Source organism: Anthonomus grandis, chromosome 2 (genome assembly GCF_022605725.1).
Source record: "Anthonomus grandis grandis chromosome 2, icAntGran1.3, whole genome shotgun sequence".
Taxonomy (NCBI): domain Eukaryota; kingdom Metazoa; phylum Arthropoda; class Insecta; order Coleoptera; family Curculionidae; genus Anthonomus; species Anthonomus grandis.
The window spans coordinates 46,055,630-46,076,892 of NC_065547.1; the positions used below are offsets into that span (position 1 = coordinate 46,055,630).

At 34.8% G+C, this 21,263-nt stretch overlaps 2 protein-coding genes and 1 non-coding gene across 4 annotated transcripts in view; 1 reads left to right on the forward strand and 2 right to left on the reverse strand.

The window, feature by feature from the left end:
• The window catches only part of LOC126750443 (putative fatty acyl-CoA reductase CG5065), a 31,679-nt gene extending 20,314 nt beyond the window's left edge, over nucleotides 1–11,365 (reverse strand). The window contains exon 1 of the mRNA XM_050460066.1: nucleotides 11,186–11,365. The gene's annotated coding sequence lies outside the window, so the exon portion shown is untranslated. The remainder of the gene's footprint in view (nucleotides 1–11,185) is intronic.
• A 7,201-nt stretch (nucleotides 11,366–18,566) lies between these two features.
• Nucleotides 18,567–18,639, reverse strand: Trnar-ccu (transfer RNA arginine (anticodon CCU)). The gene has a single exon. It is a non-coding gene; the product is annotated as a tRNA-Arg (tRNA).
• A 1,146-nt stretch (nucleotides 18,640–19,785) lies between these two features.
• LOC126750449 (mediator of RNA polymerase II transcription subunit 31) lies at nucleotides 19,786–20,646 on the forward strand. Of its 2 annotated transcripts, XM_050460074.1 has the most exons (4): nucleotides 19,786–19,953; nucleotides 20,000–20,107; nucleotides 20,157–20,244; nucleotides 20,308–20,646. In XM_050460074.1, the coding sequence occupies exons 1-4, from the start codon at nucleotides 19,932–19,934 to the stop codon at nucleotides 20,501–20,503; spliced, it is 414 nt and encodes a 137-aa protein (XP_050316031.1). In that variant the 5' UTR covers nucleotides 19,786–19,931; the 3' UTR covers nucleotides 20,504–20,646. The 2 variants fall into 2 exon arrangements, with proteins under 2 accessions (XP_050316031.1, XP_050316030.1); XM_050460073.1 differs by having other exon boundaries at nucleotides 19,791–19,953; nucleotides 20,157–20,646.
• The last annotated feature ends 617 nt before the right edge of the window (nucleotides 20,647–21,263 follow it).

Here is a 21,263-nt window from a genome sequence, read left to right on the forward strand (position 1 = left end):
CCAAGACGTATGTATTAATTAAAACGATTTTAAGAGTTGGGAGTTGGTATATAAAGAATGTGAGCTTGATGTATCTTATATTGAAGAGTAGGCCTCTAGAACTCCACTGTAAAAAGGAAGGTAACAGCTACAATTTTTCGAGTCATAAAGTGTGATCTGCAAGATTCCTTTTTTGAGTTATGTTGACAATAACATGGACAGCCTTTTTTTTTGAATAACGAAAAGTACATTCGGTTGACCCTGATTAGCAACACCTCAGAATAGCATGACATACCTAAACTAAAGAAAAGGGTGAGATTCAACTAAAGAAAAATAAGCTGTCAATTTCTGACAATGAATTCAAGAGTAGTACGTAGTACGTCACATTTAAATCTAAGTCTTATCCAGGTTTGGTGAAAATCGATTACAGGCAAACCAGCCTCTAACGATCTTGTGAAGATGAAGTCTTTTGCTGTCATTTCAAAGAGCCCCATACTTTACCTACTTTTTCACAGGATTGATGTGTCATCTGCAAAGAGTATGAATTCTTCAGAGATATTTAGTTTAAGAAGTTTATTGATGAAAAGCAAGAATAAGCTATCAAAGCTTGATTTTTATGGATTTAGGGAAGTGGCTTTGGGGTGGTTGAAGTCATACCTGTCTGGTCGCACCCAGAGGGTGGTTTCATCTGGATTTTCGTCAGGGATAGCACACCTTAAATGTGGTGTACCTCAAGGGTCAGTGTTAGGTCCCATTTTATTTTTATTATACGTTAATGACTTGAGCTTTCTATCACTGCATGGACTAGTGGTTCAGTTTGCCGATGATGCTACAATTCTGTGGCATAACAAAGATCAAAAGACCTTCACAAAATTAGAGAGTGGTGCATCTGCAATCAGCTTGTATTCAATGTTGATAAGACTTTTATTATGGGCTTTAAGTGTAATGTAGAGGGTTTTTTGTTTGATGAGCAGGGCCCACTACATGGTGGGAATTATTGTCGATTTCTCGGCCTCCTCATTGATGAGAGTTTAAGGTTTGACAACCACGTTTTGGGCCTCGCTGCTAAACTTTCTTCTGGTTGTTTTGCAGTCAGGGTTGCCAGGCATGAGTTGGGGGGGTTGTTTGCTCGTTCAGCTTATTTCGCCTTAATAGACTCTCATATCTGTTATGCGTTGCCATTTTGGGGTTTGTGCTCCAGGGGACTCCTTAACATCATTTTTACTATTCAGAAAAAAAGCATTAAGGTATCTGTGTGGTGTTGGTCTGAGAGTCTCTTGTAAACCTCTTTTTGTGGCTGAAAAAATTTTAACAGTTTTCTCACTCTTTATATTGGAAACTGCAACAGTCATACATAAGTCCGTTAGTCCACCATCCTGCACCAGTAATAATCCTCGTCAAGTAAACAACTTATCTCTTCCATTTAGTTGTAAAATATTTAATCATGTTCCTTTTTCGATTAGGACTGTTACAGACCTTAAAAAGTTTAGGAGAGAACTAAAGAAATTAATCTTACCAAAAGCTTACTACAGCATTAAAGAATATTTTAACGACTCATTTTAATTTTTTAAATTAATTATATATCTGTTGATCAGACTTTTTTTTTATTATTCTTGTTTTATGTTGGTTCTTGCCTTTTCTTTTCTTCTCTTTTGGTTTTTTCTTTGATTATATAAAATATGCTTCAATGTACAATCAAAATCGATTCTGTATTCTGTTTTTATCCTGTATGTAAATTCTAGGATTAGGAAGCTTTTAGCACAAGTTTGTAAACTTAGCAAATAATGTATATTTTGACTTTGACTAAGACTCAAAAACAGAGCCCTGAGGAACTTCGGAATTAATCCTGAGAACCGATGATTGCTTACCTAAGTTCACAGACTGGCTCCAAGGTAAGATGCAAACTACTTTATGGAAAGCACACTTTTCGATCATCATATCATGATCCACATAATCAAAGGCCTTAAAGAGATTAGACAAGAAACGCTACCCTCGTTCAAACTCTTATGGAAGCTGTTATCTTAAGTACTCTTAAATATTGAAATTTAAATTGTTTTATAGGTTGTAATTCTAAAAGATTGAAGATAATCGCATGTCCTTTTCTGGATTAGTCTTTTCATGACCTTTGATAAGGTTAAAAATAAAGAGGTTGACAAGGGCTTTTATTGTATACCAATCAGATCCAAGTGGTTTAGTCCAGTGTGGACATAATTCAGATGACATTAACCACAAAAAATTATTGCACTGACTGCTCGTAATAAGTGTTTTCTTATTAGAGATTTAAAAATAATTCATTTTTATTCCTAGAAACTTTATCTTCGATCACGTTCTAATGTGGTTTAAACATATTATTCTCAATTATTTACGACAAATTTTACGACCAATAATAACTTGTACATAATTAGTCCTTGGCCAAGATAACAACTAGTTCTAAAGTTAAAGAAAAATGGTTTTAAGTACAGAGGCGTCCCAGTGGGGATCTTCATATAGATGTTACACATCTATATGAAGATCTTCACATAGATCTCGATATAGTTTTTTTATAGATTGCAGTGATGTTTTTAAGGAAAAAAATCACTTCACTGTATTGAAACATTTCAGGTATTATTCTATTTACAAAGAATTCTGCAATATCTTCGCTTCAAGATTAATAACAATAGTATATTTGCAAGTAAAAGGTAAGGCAAGTAAGTTAAAGGTAATTGAAATAATAATGAGTATTCAATTATCTAAACACTAATATCTTTTTCTCGAGTCATTAAACCACAGATGAGAGTGAATGCCCTACCTTGGGTCTACTAGATTTCTCTAAGGCATTTGATACCATCAATCATAACCTTTCATCATTTTTCTATCCTACTTATTAATATTAGTTCTTTTTTCAAAATGCCATATTCTGCTTCTAATTGAATCTAACTTATTTGGTAGGTAAACCAAATAATTGATTTAAAAAAGTAATTTAACCCAAGAAGGACGATATTTAAACCACTTAGTCAAGAACAATTACAACTACTTACCATTTATCAAATACAGTTTTTTTTAATATCTTCTAGGTTTCTTGTATGCAGTAAAATTAAAATAGAAATTGCAGATCTCAAAAAAAAAACTACTGAACAAGACATATACAGATATGACCCAAATCCCAAAAAAAAGACATTAACACGTTAACTGCCAGTCCCAATTAGAAAAAAAATTACCGGGTCCTACGGGCCACGTAACATTTTTATTAAAAACCGTGTCTGTGTGCATCAAAACGAACGCATGTGTAAAAATTTATGTAATTTCTGCTTTTTTTAGTTTAAAAAAGGTGTGTCCAAATATGGTACACATGGCACCTGATTGTACAGGTTTTATTTTTTGATGTCGTGTGCCATGTGTACCTTATCTGGACACGTACAAGGTCAATGTTGATTCGCCTGGATAAATGGCAGCAGTTGTACGGTTTTCACTAGAAGCGCAAATACCACGTGCATTTTATGTTTGTTGCCTTCTTCAGTCATTCTTTCTATAAAAATCAGTGTAAAAACATGTTGTTTTGTGGGCTATAATTTGGAGAAGCAATGGCGGCAAAGAAAAGAATTATTTCTGATACTGAGATGCAACAAGCAGTGGAGGCTGCAGCAGAAGAAATAGAGATTTGTAGAGACCTCGACATGAGTGACGAGTTTTCAAATATCTCAGATTCTGATTTGGATCCGACATATTTGGTCGGCGAGATATCTTCAAGCAGTTCTGAAGAAGACCGCCCTAAAAAGAAAAAGATGAAGTATGAACGTCAGTTAGGTACTAGAAAAAAACAGTGTTGTAAAAAGTTTCAATATACTAACTCGCGTACGAAACTAAGTAGAATACTTATGTATATCAAATTTAACGTCTAAAATTCATATTTTCTCTTCCTAGTAATGATTATCTTCTTATACACTACCCTCCATTTTTTTAGATACTTCCGAGCCTTCAACATCTGCTCAGTTAGATATAGACATTCTTCAGGCAATGATAAAAGACCGAAGTGGAGACCAGCTTCAGGAAATTTTTCGACATTCACTCTACCAATGAATATTGGAATTTCACTAGCCTTGCAAACCCAAATGCGCGGTAAGGATGAACTTCATTTTTTTGAATTACTTGTATCCAACGATGTCATTAATAAGATCGTTGTCGAAACAAATAGATACGCGGAACAGTAAATTATTCTTGCCATAACGAATGAAAATATTGGCCAATATTCTCGCCTAAATGCATGGGTGGATACTAATTATAACGAAATACGAACATTTATTGCTATTTTAATTTGGATGGGATTGGGTAAAAAACCATCACTAAAAGATTATTGGCACAAACATCCATTATATAAAAACGAAATATCAAAATATTTGCCGCGGAATAGATTTGAGCTGCTTTTACGTATGTTTCATTTGGCAAATAATGAAGATTGTCCTCCCAATGACCGGCTTCATAAAATTCAATGCCTTGTTGATATGCTGAACAAGAATGCTTCTTTCTGCATTATTCCAGAAGAGTCTCTTTGCATCGATGAAACCATGATACCTTTCCGAGGTAAATTATCCTTTCGACAGTATATAAAAGGAAAACGACATTAGTTCGGCATTAAAGTTTATAAAGTATGTCTAGATGGAGGATTTACTTACAGCCTGAAAGTATATTGTGGTAAAGAGAAAATAAACTATCGGTTGCGGAATCTATTGTTATGGAAATGTTGCAACCATTGCTTGATAGTGGCCGGACCCTTTTTGCAGACAATTGGTACGCCTCTATTCTTCTTGCGGAAAACTTGCAAAATAGATCAACTCATCTAGTTGGAATAATTCGTAAAAACAGAAGAAACCTACCAAAGTCTGTAGTTGATGCAAAAATAAAAAAAGGGGAAACTGTTGCAAAACAAAATTAAAATAAAGTTGTTGTTATGAAGTGGCATGACAAGAGGGACGTGCTCTTCTTATCCACAAAACATACAGATGAACTAAAGGAAGTACACCATAGAGAGAGTCCTAGGCTCAAACCTTCTGCATTAATCGACTATAATAAGGCCAAATCATTTGTTGGTATGTCAGACCAAATGTCAGCTTATTCAAATTCTCTTAGAAAGTCAATTAAATGGTACAGAAGATTGGCCTTTGAATTTATCACAGGTACCTCAGTCGTAAATGCCTTAAATCTGTACAATAAAATTAACGAGAAAAAAATTTCAATAACGACTTTCAAAGAAAATCTTGCCATGCAACTTTTGGAAACGGCAGTACCGCCAATCCCAATGAATCCCTCAAAAGAGCACAAAGTTTCCGAAAAGACAGATGTGTCCATATATGGTACACATGGCAGTTAACGTGTTAAATACTGAACTCGACAAAATATAAATTACCTGTAACTACGACCTAAGTCCAAGAACCAATTATTATTATTCTTTATTTTTATCTACGTTTATTACTTACGTTAGGTATCTATTTTTATTATTTAATTATTATTATTATTAAAGAACTAGACACAATAGTAGTTAGAGTGTACGAAAGTCTATGATAATGTTTCTAATATCACTGATGTTGTATATTTGAACGAGTTCTAAATTGGGAGATGCTCTTAACAATGTAAATTAAACACGGATAGATGAAGGCGCCTGTAAGTACATAAAGGTTTCTGCAACACTGCATACAAGATCTATATATCTTCTTTAAGGTTTGTTTAAGATTTCCTATTCATACCTAAAATAGTTTCTAGTCGTTCATATTTAGAAAATAGTAACAATTTATGAGTATTTTTGCTATCACATTATCAGTATCATCCGCATAATATCATTTATACATATGAGGAATAAGGATAGAACCTTGTGGAACATCACGATTTATAACTCATTAGCCTTGCATATTAATATCAATGCTTATATACACTACCGCTCAAAAGTATTTGCCTACATATGACTATTTTAAAGTTATAACTTAAAATAATAAACCCATCAGTTATTCTTATGAAACGGTTTATTTATAACAAAATGACATTTTTCAATTAATTAAATTTAAGAAAATCAAATTTTGTAATATAATTAATTTGTCCAAAGTTTCCTGAGGTATCTTGTGTCACTCTTCTTGGATGATCCTCCATAAGTCTTCTTTTGATGTCGGGCATGATTTTCGCACTTGTCTATCCAGTTCATCCCGCAGTAATTCGATAGGATTGAGGTCCGGTGATTGTGGGGGCCATATCATAACTTTAGAAGATGTTGCCTTTGTAATTGACCTAAATATTGCTTGCACAATTTCGACGTGTGCTTGGAGTCATTGTCATGTTTAACGATGAAGTTTTCCCCAATTATTCGAGTACCAGAAGGAAGTACATTGTCACTTAAAATTGTTTTGTAACCCTCTTTTCGAAGAATTCCCTCTATTCTAATTAGATCGCCCACTGCAGATCCTCCGAAACAACCCCACACCGGCACCGAACCACCACCGTGTTTAACTGAGGCCACCGTACAGTTCTCAGCGACCCTTTCATTGGCATAACGGCGAACAAAAACTCGCCTCTTCAAAACAAAAAACCTCGAATTTCGACTCGTCACTCCAGAGAATTTTCTTCCAGTCATCAATGGTCCATTCTTTGTGTGACTGGGCCCACTCAAGTCTTTTCTTCTTAACATCCTTCAGTAGCGGTTTTGATTAGAATTGGGCGGTCAATTGACCAACACCTATTTGACCAGTCAATTTCAGTCAAAATATATAAAATACTCAAACAATTTATTTATGTTTTATTTAGAGTTTTATGATATAAGTAAGTACATTAATTTCATTTTAATATTTATAAATTATTGAAAGCAGTCCAATTTACTCACAACCGTCTTCTACGAAATCCGATACACCTGATTGGGGGAATCCCAACACTCGCAACAAAACGACTGACAACCTTAGAACATTGAAAGGCCTTTCAATGTTCTAAACTGAAAAGGTATTTCGTATTTACTAGCGTTAGAGATTGCAGCTCGATCTGTACTTATAATTATTGTATTTTTGTGAACTAACAACGTAATTACAATGAGTTTGGGCAAGTCGAAAACCAAAATTTGGAATTGTTTCACGGAAATTCGCGAAGAAAATAAAGTGAAAGGCAAATGTAACTACTGTGAAGCAATTCAATCAAAAATCACTCATGCCGATAGAATGAAGAATCACATACTCAAAAAGTGCAAATCAGTTCCAGAAGCGGTTCGACAAGATTATGTGAGTATACTATCATATAAATAGTATTTGATTATTTAGGTAGTTTCCCATAAAGAGTAATATGTATTTAATTAACTTGTAAGCAATACAAATTAAATGTTATTTCTTGGGAAGAGGAATTCCGGATAAAAGCTTTTTACTGATATTTTTAACATATACTTTTTCCTTTCCTGTTGTATGCTTGAAAGTAAAGGTGAATTATTGCAATGGAACCAAAAAACATGTTTTTATAAAATGTCATTGTGTATGAAAGTTTCGAGTTCCTTTTTTTATGGGCTGAGGGCATAGTGGGGGAATTTTCGAGAATACCCGGAATATCAATATTTTAAAAAATATATAGAAAGTAGAAAGAAAATCAATCGTTTTGAACTAAATTCAAATTATATTGGTATAAATTTAGAATATAGCTTTCATGAAGGTCTTCGTTTTAAGTTGTCTGTAGTTTTTGGTTTTTGGAGATTGAGGGAATAGGATTTCATCAACTTTTGGGGTTTGGGTATAGTGTACAGTCATACAGTGTACAGTACAAATATTTTTGAAAAAATAACGAAAATAATATGAATTACACATTACACCATTAGGCACGATCGCACGAGTGTCTTATTTTATTATCAGATGGACAAAGCAAAGACCAGTTTGAATGAATCCTTCGAAGATGAAGACGAAGCAATATTTCCCAAGAAAAGCAAGCAGCCACGTACAGAAATCAATGAAATTTCTCATGAAATTCCAAGTACTTCATCTGGTTCCTCTTAGCCACCTATTAATTGTAGAAAAATGCAAAAATATACATCATTTGTTGACACGGTAAGCGAATCTGAGCAATCTGAGTTACAAACATTTTTTTGCGAAGCTGTTTACTCATCAAATTGCGCCCTGTCAATGTTCGAATCAGACAAATAGAAAACATTTTTTAAAAAATTGCGACCAGCTTTTAAAATTCCTGACAGAAAAACTATGGCAACCTCACACCTCGACAGGTGCTTTACAAAATAAAAAACAACATCAAAGATATTCTTGATAGTGAAGATAATATAACTTTAATGAGTGATGGCTGGACAAATATTAGAAACGAAGGTTTAATAAACTACATGGTGCATACGAATAATGGAGATTTTTTCTATAATTTTTCACAGCCCAAGGCAATTAGACACACAGGCCAATACATTACCAGTGAAATTACAAGGGTAATTAAAGAAATCGGTGAAAATAAAATTACTTCTCTGGTAACCGACAACGCAGCAAATATGCAAGTTGCATGGGCCCAATTAAAAGAAACATTCCCAAATCTACAAACGTATGGCTGTGTTTCTCACATTCTTAATTTACTGCTCAAGATATTGAATCGCTTAAAACCCTCTCTGATCATCTTAGTGTTTGTAAGGAGATTGTGAAATTTTTTAAATTAAAACATATTCCCAACGCCATTTTAAATGAAAAGCAGGACGGTAATTTTCAATCTCTGAAATTACCAGTCGCAGCTAGATGGGGCAGTACAGTCACTTGTATGGAAAGCATACACGTGAATAAACAGCTACTTAAAGAATGTTTAATTCATCCAGATATTGAGACACTAGCAACAAATAAAATAAAATCTGCCATATTGAATGATGATGTATTTTGGGATAGAAACGTTAAATTTATTGAGTTACTGAATCCTGTTGTTCGTTTGATCACCCTCATGGAAAATACTACTGCTACTTTGTCAGATGTCCGGCACCAGCTGTTCCTCTTGAAAGAACACTTTAATGCATTTGTCTCAGAAAGTCCATTTCTTCAAAATGAAGAAAAACTGACGACTAAATCGGTAATAAAAAGAATCGATATGGCCTGCACCGACACTCACAATGCAGCATATCTACTCGATCCTAGGTATAAAGGAAAAAATTTAACCCCAGATGAGCTGCAACGTACTACGAATCTAATAATACAACTTAGCTTAAATAAATCTGAGGTTGACGTAATTGGAGAAATTTCAAATTTTAGAGCAGCAACAAATGAATTTAACAATCGAATAATATGGATGGCAGTAAAAAGTACCAAATCAGTTTGTAAAACGTCATCGGATATTACTCCATCAACTTGGTGGGAGAGTTGGCAAAAGAAATCGGTACCTCACGATGTAGCTATAAAGTTACTAAAAATGCCGGCCTCTTCAGCTTCGTGTGAAAGGAACTGGTGAACATGCGGGGAGTTCTCCATAGTAAATTGAGAAATAGACTGACCACTACACGCTTCGGAAAGCTGGTCTATGTTAAATACAACTTAAATATTGTTAATAAATGTGAAAAAATACCCAACTTAAATATATCTTCATTCTCCGAAGCTGATGTTTCTTCGTCTTCCGAAGCCGAGCAGCTAGACTCTGAGAATTTTGCATTAGCTACAATCCTATACTAAACTACAATCATAATAATTCAGATTAATAACTGAGATTGGTATTTTTTGTTTAATTTTAAGTGTTAACGTTTTTATGTTAATTATATTATTCATGGATATTGAAAAATAAACTACTTATTCTTATTGATTTATATAATGTATCCCCGGATGGACCAAACTATACCATTAACTTGATTACCCTGTACAAGATTTCGAAAATTTTAGTATTAAATACCCAACAAGCTAAATTTCTTTAAAACAATTATTGCTGTCTTTATATAAATGTGGAATATAGTTAGATTCATCCACTGCATACTGAATTTTACTTTAATTGTCCAGTCAATTGACCAAAAAAAAGTTGACCGGTCAAATCCACATCCCTAGTTTTGATACAGCTAAACGTCCTTTAAGACCAGCATTATAAAGTCGCCGTTTTACTGTCGAAACACTGACCGCTTTTACGCCCCTTGTTGATTTTTGCTGTGATTTCAGGGGCGGTAAGGCGTCTATTGCGTTTGCTTGTAATTATATTATTTAAATCCTTCTTTGAACTTCTTGCCTTTGGCCTTCCCGATCGAGGTTTGTTGCTAATAGTCCCTTCTCTGGTGAATTTGGAATTGCCAAATCAGACTTTCCAGCCTTATGAAGTCCAATGATAATACCTTTTGTTTCTACTGATAACTCTTTTGTTTTAGCCATTTTAAAGAATGTTAAAAAACCAGCATAGAAACGGTGACAATCGTCAATAAGCAAGCGAAATTATTTACCAATGTTACACAAGATCAATTCTTGAAGACTAAACACCTTTAAATGTTTCGAATTTCATCGGAAACGAGCTGTAACCAGATTAGTTTTTTAGAAGAAGTGCATATTTCACTACATTGTTTGTTATTTGCAAGACTATTTTTAAATCAGTGTTTTTCAACGAACCATAGTTGATAGGTATGCTGTTTAAGCATATATGCAATTTTCAAAAGAGATACAATCTAAATATAAGTATAAAGATAAGATTTTTGTATCTAATTTAAAATATTAAAAAGAATAAACGGTGGGCAAATACTTTTGAGCGGTCGTGTATATATACAGGGTGGTCCAGTTTAAACGTCATTAATTTTAATACGTGATAGAGAATTTAAAAAGAAATAAACTTTCATTATAAAATTTTTCTCAGAAATATTTAATAACAAAGATACAGGGTGTTAAAGTTAAGAATAATTATTTGCTTATTTATTATAACTTTGAAACTACCAGCCCCATTTTAATTAAATTTCGCATGCAGGTTATTATAGTGAATTCTCAATTACTGATGAAGTATATTTCTAAAAAAAATTGGTCCTTTTTGTCTTAAATCTGCGAAGTGATAAAATATCTTTTTATAAGAAGTCAACTGTTAGATTTTCCATTTAATTTAGAAAAAAAGTTACTCATACAATTAAAGTAAGATTTTTTAAAAATTAATTATTTAAATAATTATTGATATATGATAATTTTTTTATAATACCTTCAGATTCACTCCTTTCAAATTTAGCATCTTACTGTGAAATACTCTGAACATATAAACAATGTTTAAGATTTAACGTTAAAAACATTAAAAAAATTCCTACCTAATCAGGTCGCTGGCTACGTTCAAATTAAATCTCCTGCACCCAACAAAAGTAAAAGTGATCTTTAGAATAAGACAATACACGCGCAATTTTAACGTATTTGCGACCACGAAAATTCAACTAAACACCGTACAAGAACCACCACGAAGGACTGGTGATGTTGTGGTGCCATTTAATCTATGTATATTTGGTACTTGCTATATGGATACCATGTACCAGTAAGAGGGGATAATATATTGCAGCATGATTTATAAAAAACGTTAAAATTACTAAGCTAGATTTGATTGCTTGGATGTTATTGTTGTGCATAAAAAAAGTGTTAATTTCATGATCATTCGGCACGGATGCTTAAGGCTGTTTTATTAGTTTATAACTACGTAGTTCTATATTTTTTGTTCTTATGTTACGAGGATTTAATGTGTTAAAACTACGCATCCGTTAAAATATGCTTCCTCAAGTGGTCACGCAGAATTTAATATACGTACGAAAAATGTTCTACTAAAATGTTCTGAAGCATCTGTGACAATGCAGGAATTTTCAATAAATCTGGTTCAGCAGTTTGATTTAAAAAAACAAGAAAAGGGCTGTAAAAAACCAAATTAAAGGCACTTAAAATGCCAAGAATTTAAAATCAAATGCATTTTTAAGAAAAATAATTACAGGATTTTAATTTAAAAAATTTGATTCAGGGGCACAATGAATCGGAAGATAAAAATTTGCTTGTAAAAATGACAATGATATAATAAATTACTCTTCAAACTATGGAATTTTAGCACATACATCTGTATAATTCTGTATTATCCAATAGCAGTTTGACTGTTATTGGATCAACTAACTATTCAGTGATTCAGGAGTTCAGATTAACAATCGTGACTATTACTGTTTTCTGTTATAATCTATGATATAAAGGCATCTCAAATCCCCTCTGCAGTTACATAGTTAGTTCGATTTCGAAAAAAATCAATTCTTGTTGAAAAAAATTCGAAAAATTAAAAATCCCAAACTTTGAAGGTCGATATCTCGGCTTCTATGTACTCTATCAGCAAAATTCCAACGGTTTTGTCTTAGTTTTGTCATTCTGAACCCAACGAGAACATTCGCGAGGTCGTAGCTCTTATAATAACTATGAGATATCGCATTTTTGAATCCCATTTTTTGCCTCAAAAATGAGGTCGAAAAATGACCTTTTCCGAATTTTCAAAGTGCTCTCATTTAATTAGTTCTGCTCGAATCCCATTATAACCCGGTATTTTCGTGATGTAGGTGATAAAAGCAAAGCGATGATATATATATTTATACAGAAATACCGAAGCAACCCCATGCTGCAAGAAAAATTCTCGAATTGAAAATATATAGACACAGTAAATAAGACATATTGAAAAACCAGCTGATTCCCCATCATTCCCGAATAATACACCGCACGACGTCTCGAAGGTTAGAGAATCTAGCCGAGTATATAAGGAGCCGCATCGCCGATAGTTGTCAGTTGTCAGTTCAGTGAAGTACAGTTCGAAATATAGGCGCGAGATTTAAATGGTCGTAAATAAATGCAATAAAAATAAATATCTGTAGTAGTCGTGAGTGATCGTGTTTTTGTAGTCATTTTCGATTGTCTAAATTTACTCCCAACGAACGGGAAAAACGCTACATTGGTGTCAGCTGTGGGGTGTGAATTGGACGTCAGTCAACTGGACATTGGTGAAATTAATACTGGACCAAAATAAATCTGACTAAAGTATGTGAAAATGCTAAAATTCGTGCATTTAAAACTTGCTGAACTGAAAAGGGAGCAGGGGTTTGTGATACGACGTCAAATAAAGCGACCTTGCAGGAGTTGACCTCCGGATAACGTTGTTTTTGCTAGTGCAAGTGATGATATCAGTTAAATGTGGCACGATTACATCGCTGGAAAATACTTCAAAGATTCAAGAAAATTTCGATGAGTTCCCCTTTAAACCTTCAGCAGTGGACCACAAAAACGAAGCTTGTGCCAATACGGAATCTGTTGGGCTGATGAGCCTCAAATCCTGAATTGTTTATAAATATATAAATATGACTTTTATTTGACCAATTATACCAATACAAAATGTATAAATCAAATATAGTAGGCCCTTAAACTTGACGCAGTCTAGCTTTCAATAGCTACTCCACTGAACCAAGTTATAAGAGCCAACTACGAGTAAAAAGTCTCAAATGAAAAACTCATTAAAAAAAATGAAATTCTAAGGATAAGGATTTATCAGCGTCATCCAGGGAGAAAGCCGCTACTACAAGAAAACACACACTTACGTTGGCCTTAAGGGGAGATGCTACAAAAACAGAAGAACAAGTGACAAGAGGACCACATTGTGAGATATTTGCAGATGCGTTAAGTGAAAGTCTACTTACGTAGCTCAAAAATTGGTGCCAAAAATCAGAGAGGTCTTTGCAAGAATTTGAAGCCGATATTGCACGTATCCAGGAAAGGATCATGGAACGTCTGGCAGTCCAAGCATTCCTCGATGGTGAAATGAGGCAGGCCTTACTACTACCACCTCCACCTAAACTAATAGATGCGCTAAAACGAGCCCTTGAATTCAAAAGCTGCCAAGAACAGGAACAGACTTGTGGCTTGTGTCCGGCAAATGATTCCAGGAGACAACGACTTTCAGGAATCGGTTAAACGGATCTTATTGAAGGACGTAGATGCCAGGACCCGAATTTGAAATGCTAGACAAAGCCACATTTAAACATCGATAGTGACTGAGATTGAGGATGAGATGATTAAGGGCTTCGAGTCACACTTCAGGCAGGAAATTTTGTAACTAAATGATGTAGTGGTTATTTGCACCGTAAGAGGGATTACAGTGTTCAAGTCCTTCTTCCGAAGGAAACTTTGATACCAAAACGGAGCGAGTTCGTTCTGGAGGGCTGGGTTGATAGGAAGACGAGAGTGTTGATCGAAGAATTGTATTCGGAAAAACTTTTCTACGCTCTGAAAGGAGTATTCCTGTGAGGATAGTGAATGTCAATCATTATCTTGTTCTGTTGAAAAGGGCACGGAGTAAGGACACTTATCTGAAGTTTCAGCAAATCTTCGACAAGTTGCAGCTATGGACAGCAATCAGCAAATTCCGAAAGAATTTATTTATTAACGGAATCCATTTACAAAAGTGTTACATAGCATACCCATACAAACATATATATTCAGATACAAAACTATCTATAAATCAGTGAAAGGTGTAGATGAGTTAATTAATTAAAGCCCCTATGAAATAATATTCTTTAACTGCCCCTTAAAAGATGTTATCCTAGAGTCAAAAAAGTTTATCTGTCCTGACAGACCATTAGCACTTCGAGCCATTCGTGTAATTGGCTCATTAATGCCATAATTGGTATGGTGGAATGGGACTGAAAATATTTCTGATTGTCTATTCAATCTGGAAGGCACCCTAAGTTTAAAAAGAGACAATAACTCGGGACAATCTATAGTAGCATTTAAAACCTTATGCATAAAACATAAGTCGAGTAATGTTCTTCGTGACTCTAATGTGGGTAAGTTCAGGTTATCCCTGACCCACTGATAGTAATACTCCTGTCTCCTGTAACCACATCTAAAATTTTATTTTGAGTTTTTTCAATCTGCTCAATGTAGCAGTTATATGACGGGGACCACACAATTGAGCCATACTCCAAGATGGGCCTAACAAGAGAGCAATAAAGTAATCTAAAAGTAAACAAAGACAAATCAGTTGTAGACCGTTGGATAAAATAAAACCCAGCATTTTCATTGCCCTACCAGTCACCTGATTGATGTGACTTTTAAAAGACAACCTGGAGTCAATAAATATTCCTAAGTCAGAAACCTCTGTTTTGACACCAATTGCTACATTATTTATTTGCTTAGTTTCTTTGCTTAGAAAAAATAATCTTATGGCACTTGTTGATATTAAGGGACATTCTATTCAAGTGGCACCAATCAAAGAACAAATTGAGGTCTTTTTGCAGGAGCACAGCATCAGAAAGGGATATGATAAGCTTAAATAGCTTCACATCATCAGCAAACATTAGCACACGACAATTTTCAAGTTTCCAAACTAAATCAATCAAAAAAAGCAAAACAAAACAGGACCCGAGTGAGAGCCCTGTGGCACCAAAATTTCAGAGGAACATGTACCTCCAAGATTAACAATCTGGGTTCTACCTCTGATGAATCCCGAGATCCACTGAAGAAGAGGCCCCACAATACCTAAAGCCCTAAGATTCTGCAAGAGTACCCCATGGTTAGAGAAGAGCTGGTAGCGTCGTCCGGCACTGGCCTAAGGCCAGACCAAAGAAGATAGCTGAGGCATTTGGTCCATAGATTCGACACGTTTTTGTTACAAGGAAAGAAGGTAGGGCCAACGTAGTTTAGCACAAAATCAATACAAAAAATCCTTGCCTCATCCGGAGACAGCTCGAAAACTACCACTGGCCAGGAGAGAGAAGGCTGATCAAATTTTTGAAAGTAAGGCCAAGGACGGTGTCATAGAACCATCTAGCAGTTCATGGTCTTCACCGGTGGTACTGATAAAGAAGAAAGACGGCTCGACCTGTTCTGCGTAGCATTACCGGTAGCTCAATAACGTATCTAAAAAGGACAGCTATCCTCTTCCACGCATCTATAACACTTTGGACACCCTGGAAGTCTTCAATCAGAACTTCAACTTACAAAAAAAGTCCTAAAAGAGGCTCTGACATTCGCACCTATCCTGAGCCTTTAACTTTGCTTACTGATTCCTTACCTGAAAGAAAATTTGTACTGGTTACCGATGCTAGCAATGTGGGCACAGCAGCAGCAGATCTGCCCCAAATTCAGGATGGTAATTTTAGTAAGACGCTAACCAAGCCAGAGCGCAATTATTGCGTCACTCGACGAGAGTTGCTAGTTGTAAAAACATTAGAGCACTTCTAAAACTACCTTTATGAGAGAAAGTTCCTGCTGCGAACTGACCATGCAGCTTTAAAGCGGCTCCTTCAGTTTAAAAATCTGGAAGGATCTGGATAGAGAGGCTACAGGGGTTTGAGCTGAAGGAATACATGGAAATGCAGATGCCTTATCGAGAAGACCCTGTCCACAGGACTGCGAACATTATCAGAAAGTAAAGGGGAAAGACACTCAGATGTTAAGAATCACCAAGAGGAAGATCCCGATATACCTGGATAAAAGAAGGGAAAAGCCAACTTGGGAAGAAGTGGTAAATTAGAGAATATACATTCTCTCAATGTCAAGTCATATTGGGCACAATGGAACTTTAAATTTGGAAGATGGTCTCTTGCGGAGCAAAATAGTTGACCACGACGGGAAACAGGAAAGAAGGCAAATCGTGCGTAAACGTCGGATTTCGGAGTTGGTAGAAAAAATGCGTGCCGGTGTATTAGCTGAATACCTTGGAATAATAAAGACCCTGGGAAAGGTGAGGAAAAGATCTTACTGAGTAACGGAGACGTAAAGAACTGGTGCGCAAAACATGCGCGGGAAGTAATAGACCGCAGAGAAAACTGAAGGCTTTGATGTGTCACTATAACGTTTAGTTGTTAAGTCTCTTTGAAAGTATTAGTATTGACCTTGCTTGTCCGTTTCCTGAATTAGAAGTAGGGAATAAATACATTGTGATTGGGATGGTCTACTTGCCGACGTCTTAATAAAAGAATGGATCTGTCCATTTAGTGTATCTTTGGAGCTACATTGAGACCAAGAAGGAAATATTGATTCCAGCAAAGTCAGATGCCATGGTGGAACGAGCGATCAGATGAAAGACGCATATGATGTCAACGTCAAAGACCAGAAGTACAAAATCGGTGACTTGGTTTGGCTTTATAACCCTAAGAGGAGAAAAGATTGATCACTGAAACTTCAAACATCTTGGAATGGGTCATACAAAGTGCTGGAAGCCATTAGGATACAGGTAAAGTTCAAGTCGTTCACTGTAACTGGCTCTTACCTTTAACTAATCTTATTATGGAAACCACGAAGACACTGAGCTGGGGCAAATCCAACCAGAGTAGTATTTGACATTCAGTAAATTCGTGGCCCATCATTCTAATGGCCGAAAGTGGTACGGCGCGACCTGTCAGGTGCAGCAAGACCTGTTTACTGCTTCAGCTGAATATGCTTTGGTACTTTAAGTAGCTTGGGATTTACAAATATCTGGAGGAATAGCTGAAGTTTTCCGTAGAAAACACTCAAGATAACCGATGATGACTGGTAGAAAGATCTTCTGCCTGGTTACTAAAGAGGCGTCACATCGGAAGGCAACCTAGAAGGATGGTTGGGACGCTTTGTTTTCTAAAAGAGAAGTTCCTTGTCGAGGATCTAACAAGCCTAACAATTCCTAAACTCGTTGGCGAACTCGTTAACCTGGATTGGGGGATGGTTCGCAGCCTAAGAGATATATTAGTTTGACCTTGAAAATGAGGAAATCATAACAAATATAGTAAAGTGCAAAGGCAAGAAAAAGGAATAATTCTGACAATTAGAAAACGAAAATTATATTATCTGGGACATTTTATGAGGGGGTCAAAATACAGCAAGATGTTACAACTGATAATATAGGGAATAGAAGACGGAGCTAATTGTTGAAGAATCTGCGTGACTGGTAGGGATGCAGATTAAACAAATCAGTTGTTTAGATTTGCTACTTTAAAAATATGCATAGCTTTGATGTCAAATTTCGCAACTAAGGCACCGCCTGAAGAAGAAAATCATCGAACTTTGATCATATATCATATCAATATTTCCACACTCGGGTACAAAGGAAATACGAAAATATTATTGAACCAAGATGATTAATGCAACACACATGTGATAGCCGCAGACGCAAGGCCTTTCTTTGCAATTTAAAGAAAAAACCGTGTACTTATAAACAGGATTTCTGCAAGTTGATGGTGATGATGGTCATTATGGTGCGGCCTCTTCAATTGAACTTTCAAGGTAGGATATTGGATACACATGTAACCTTCTGTTGTGTTATTCAACCGTATATTTAAGTTTCCTTTTTGGGTGCGTTGGGTTCGAAAAAATGCATCTTTGGTACACCATCAAGGTCCTTTTAAAGGTGTATTACCCCAGAGGAAATGATTTATAGTAATATAAAATTTATAAGATATAAGGTGTCAAAACGCTAAATAAAATATACGGGTATCTACTTTAAAAATAATGAAAACCGTACAACTTTTTACTATGAATTTATTGTTCAAGTTTTCGCAAGAATAATAGGCGAGGCACGCCCATCTGGTCCCCTATAAATTTTGTAGTGACAAACTATAATTAAATGTTTATGTTAATAAAGTGCTTATATAATTAAATCAATATTTCGTATCAAAAAAATACCTTTTTTTGCCAAATAAAAAAAAAAGTTCGTACCCCTGGTGGGACTCGAACCCACAATCCCCTGCTTAGGAGGCAGATGCCTTATCCATTAGGCCACAGGGGCTTGTACGGCTATTATCATATGCCATAATAAATACTAGCATTCTCATCTATTTAGAAGTTTTAATTATTATTTCATATTATTAGTATAAAATAACACTCATAAACTATTCAATGTTATTCATTGATAAAACTTTTATCTAGAAACTCAAATTGCATCTTTTACTTGGCAACGCGTGACACGATCTTGTCAATGTCATGAGTTAGCGCCAATACCAGCTGTTGAAAAGACGTGTCAGTGTTGCCAACTTATATGTTAAATAGTGTCATTTAACTTTTACCCAAGGACGTCAAAAATAAAAGAAGTTTCTTATCAAAAAACTAATGTTTTTACCATTTACCGTAACCAAAGATACAAACGGAATATACTCGCACTACTTACACATCATATACCTAAATAAAAGTATATCTTACAATAAAAAACGTACAATTTTTTCTACATATTCACATTGCATAATAAAATATTAGGAATATTAAGGTTTAAGAACTATAATCTATTTAAATTTAAAATTGTCCCCGTCAAATTAAGTAAGAAAAGAAACACTGTTTATGTCATAACTATTTTATTGACTGTCTAGTTTCTTCGCTTTTTTCTCTTTAGCATCGCTAAACTTAACGTCATCGAGTGATTCCACAGACCTGCGCCGGTTCGCTAAGTGTATATCTGTCTTTGTTTATTGCATAAGAGTAGAACGAGAACGAGCTAGTTAAAAACATTATTGCGTATAGTACGATCTGCATGATTATTCTTTAACTTTCAGGGTTCTTATTTATTTCTCAATGTACAGATTGTTTTTTCAACACGAAAAACTTTGGGGCTGAAAATCTGTCAAAATTTAGGATTTTTTAAAGATTTCTTTCGCATGTACAAATATAATAGTATTTTTGGTGTATTACGGGTTCGATTAGTACATAGTAGTACATTATATTTAATAGTACACATACTATTAGAATAGTACGGTTGGCAACACTGAGACGTGTAGACAGCACTTATTACCAAGCTATATTTTTTCAAATAAGTAATACTTTAGCTAACTGATCCTATTTTCGTTTCTTACTTGGACAAAATTTTCATATGTTGTAAAAAAAACGTGATAAGATTTTGGCCATTGTATCATAATTTCATACCCTACAAATCAAACATCTGGCAATACTGCCGCATCAAATGCTGTCTGCACTCTGCACGCCTTCATCAGCTGTTCCACGTAACTTCATTAATTGTCAATTCATTTATAAACAAATAAGAAAATATAAAGAATTTGAAAAATTTTATATAGATTACAAGAATACCGAACTATGGCCGGGATGGCAGGCAAAGGTACGTAAATTATTCACTTAACACCCTCCCTCTAATTCTCAAATAGGTTGGAGCTATGTTCCAGGTGTTCCAGAGACCGAGGATCAGCAAAAGATCCGATTTCAAGTAGAATTAGAATTTGTGCAATGCCTGGGCAATCCAAATTACTTAAACTGTAAGTCATTTACCATTTTTTTCACCGCCACCACTAATATCCCTTACAGTTTTAGCTCAGCGAGGTTTCATGAAAGAATCCACCTTCATTAATTATTTAAAATACTTACTGTACTGGAAAGAACCGGAATATGCCAAGTACTTAAAGTACCCCATGTGTCTCTACTTTTTGGATCTGCTTCAGTACGAACATTTCCGTAGAGAACTAGTTAATGCCCAATGTACAAAATTCATTGATGACCAGCAGATTTTGTTGTGGCAGCACTATACCAGGCGTAGAAGCAGACTTATGGCCACTGCTGCTCCTAATGGGGCCAATCAGGAGCAAAACACTTCTTTACCTCCGAGTAATGCACAGCAAAATGGACATATAAATATGAATACTAAGATGTCCTAGGAGATCCTTCTGTGGTTAGTGGTACGCATAAATAAATGTTTTGTAAATATTATATATTTAGCAATAGATTTAACTTGTGGATATTGACGGTTGGTTGTATGCCTGTTTTTGCTAGGCTGCACCAATTTCTATAAGATAAATGAGTTCAATGTTTTTTTTTAATTCCTTATATCTTCATTAATTAGATTTTTTAGATCAAAATTTTAAACTTTTAAATCCTTGAAGTTGAAATGGAATCATGTTCAGCTAGTTTTTAAAGAAGAATTTGTGCTTTAGGAAGAGTTAAGTTATTGAACTCTTTGATAGCTATATAAGACTGGCCAACTTAATTATATGGAGAGTACAAAAAACTTTGAGGAGGTACTAAAGGTGCTGTATGACATGTACTTAGATCTATCTGAACAAGAACTGCATTTAAAAAAATATGTTGGTGAAAATAGGTTCCATTTATAGTTGAGGAGCGAGCAAGCAAAAGCAAACAAATGCCTGAAATAAGAAACTGAGTTAAAGCGTAAAATGTTTTTATTTGAATTGTAGAATGTTAAAAGATGCAAACAAATAAAAAACCTATTCTGTACCATTTAGCAACAAAATAAAACTAAAGAGTTCAAATTATATTTTATTTTTAAAAGATTTATTTACATTTTTATTATCCATTTGTTTGGTTTTGATTGGTTTTAACTAGTGATGTAACCAAAAAAAAACAGAACGGTTTTTTTTAAAAAAAACCGTTTTTTATTGTAAAAAAAAACGAAGCCTT

Bases quoted from the DNA above. Each gene is read 5' to 3' on its own strand.
- LOC126750449 (XM_050460073.1), top strand. From the start codon at position 19,932: ATGGCCGGGATGGCAGGCAAAG. The intron at 19,954-19,999 runs GTACGTAAATTA...ATTCTCAAATAG, and splicing joins GGCCGGGATGGCAGGCAAAG to GTTGGAGCTATGTTCCAGGT. The intron at 20,108-20,156 runs GTAAGTCATTTA...TATCCCTTACAG, and splicing joins CAATCCAAATTACTTAAACT to TTTTAGCTCAGCGAGGTTTC.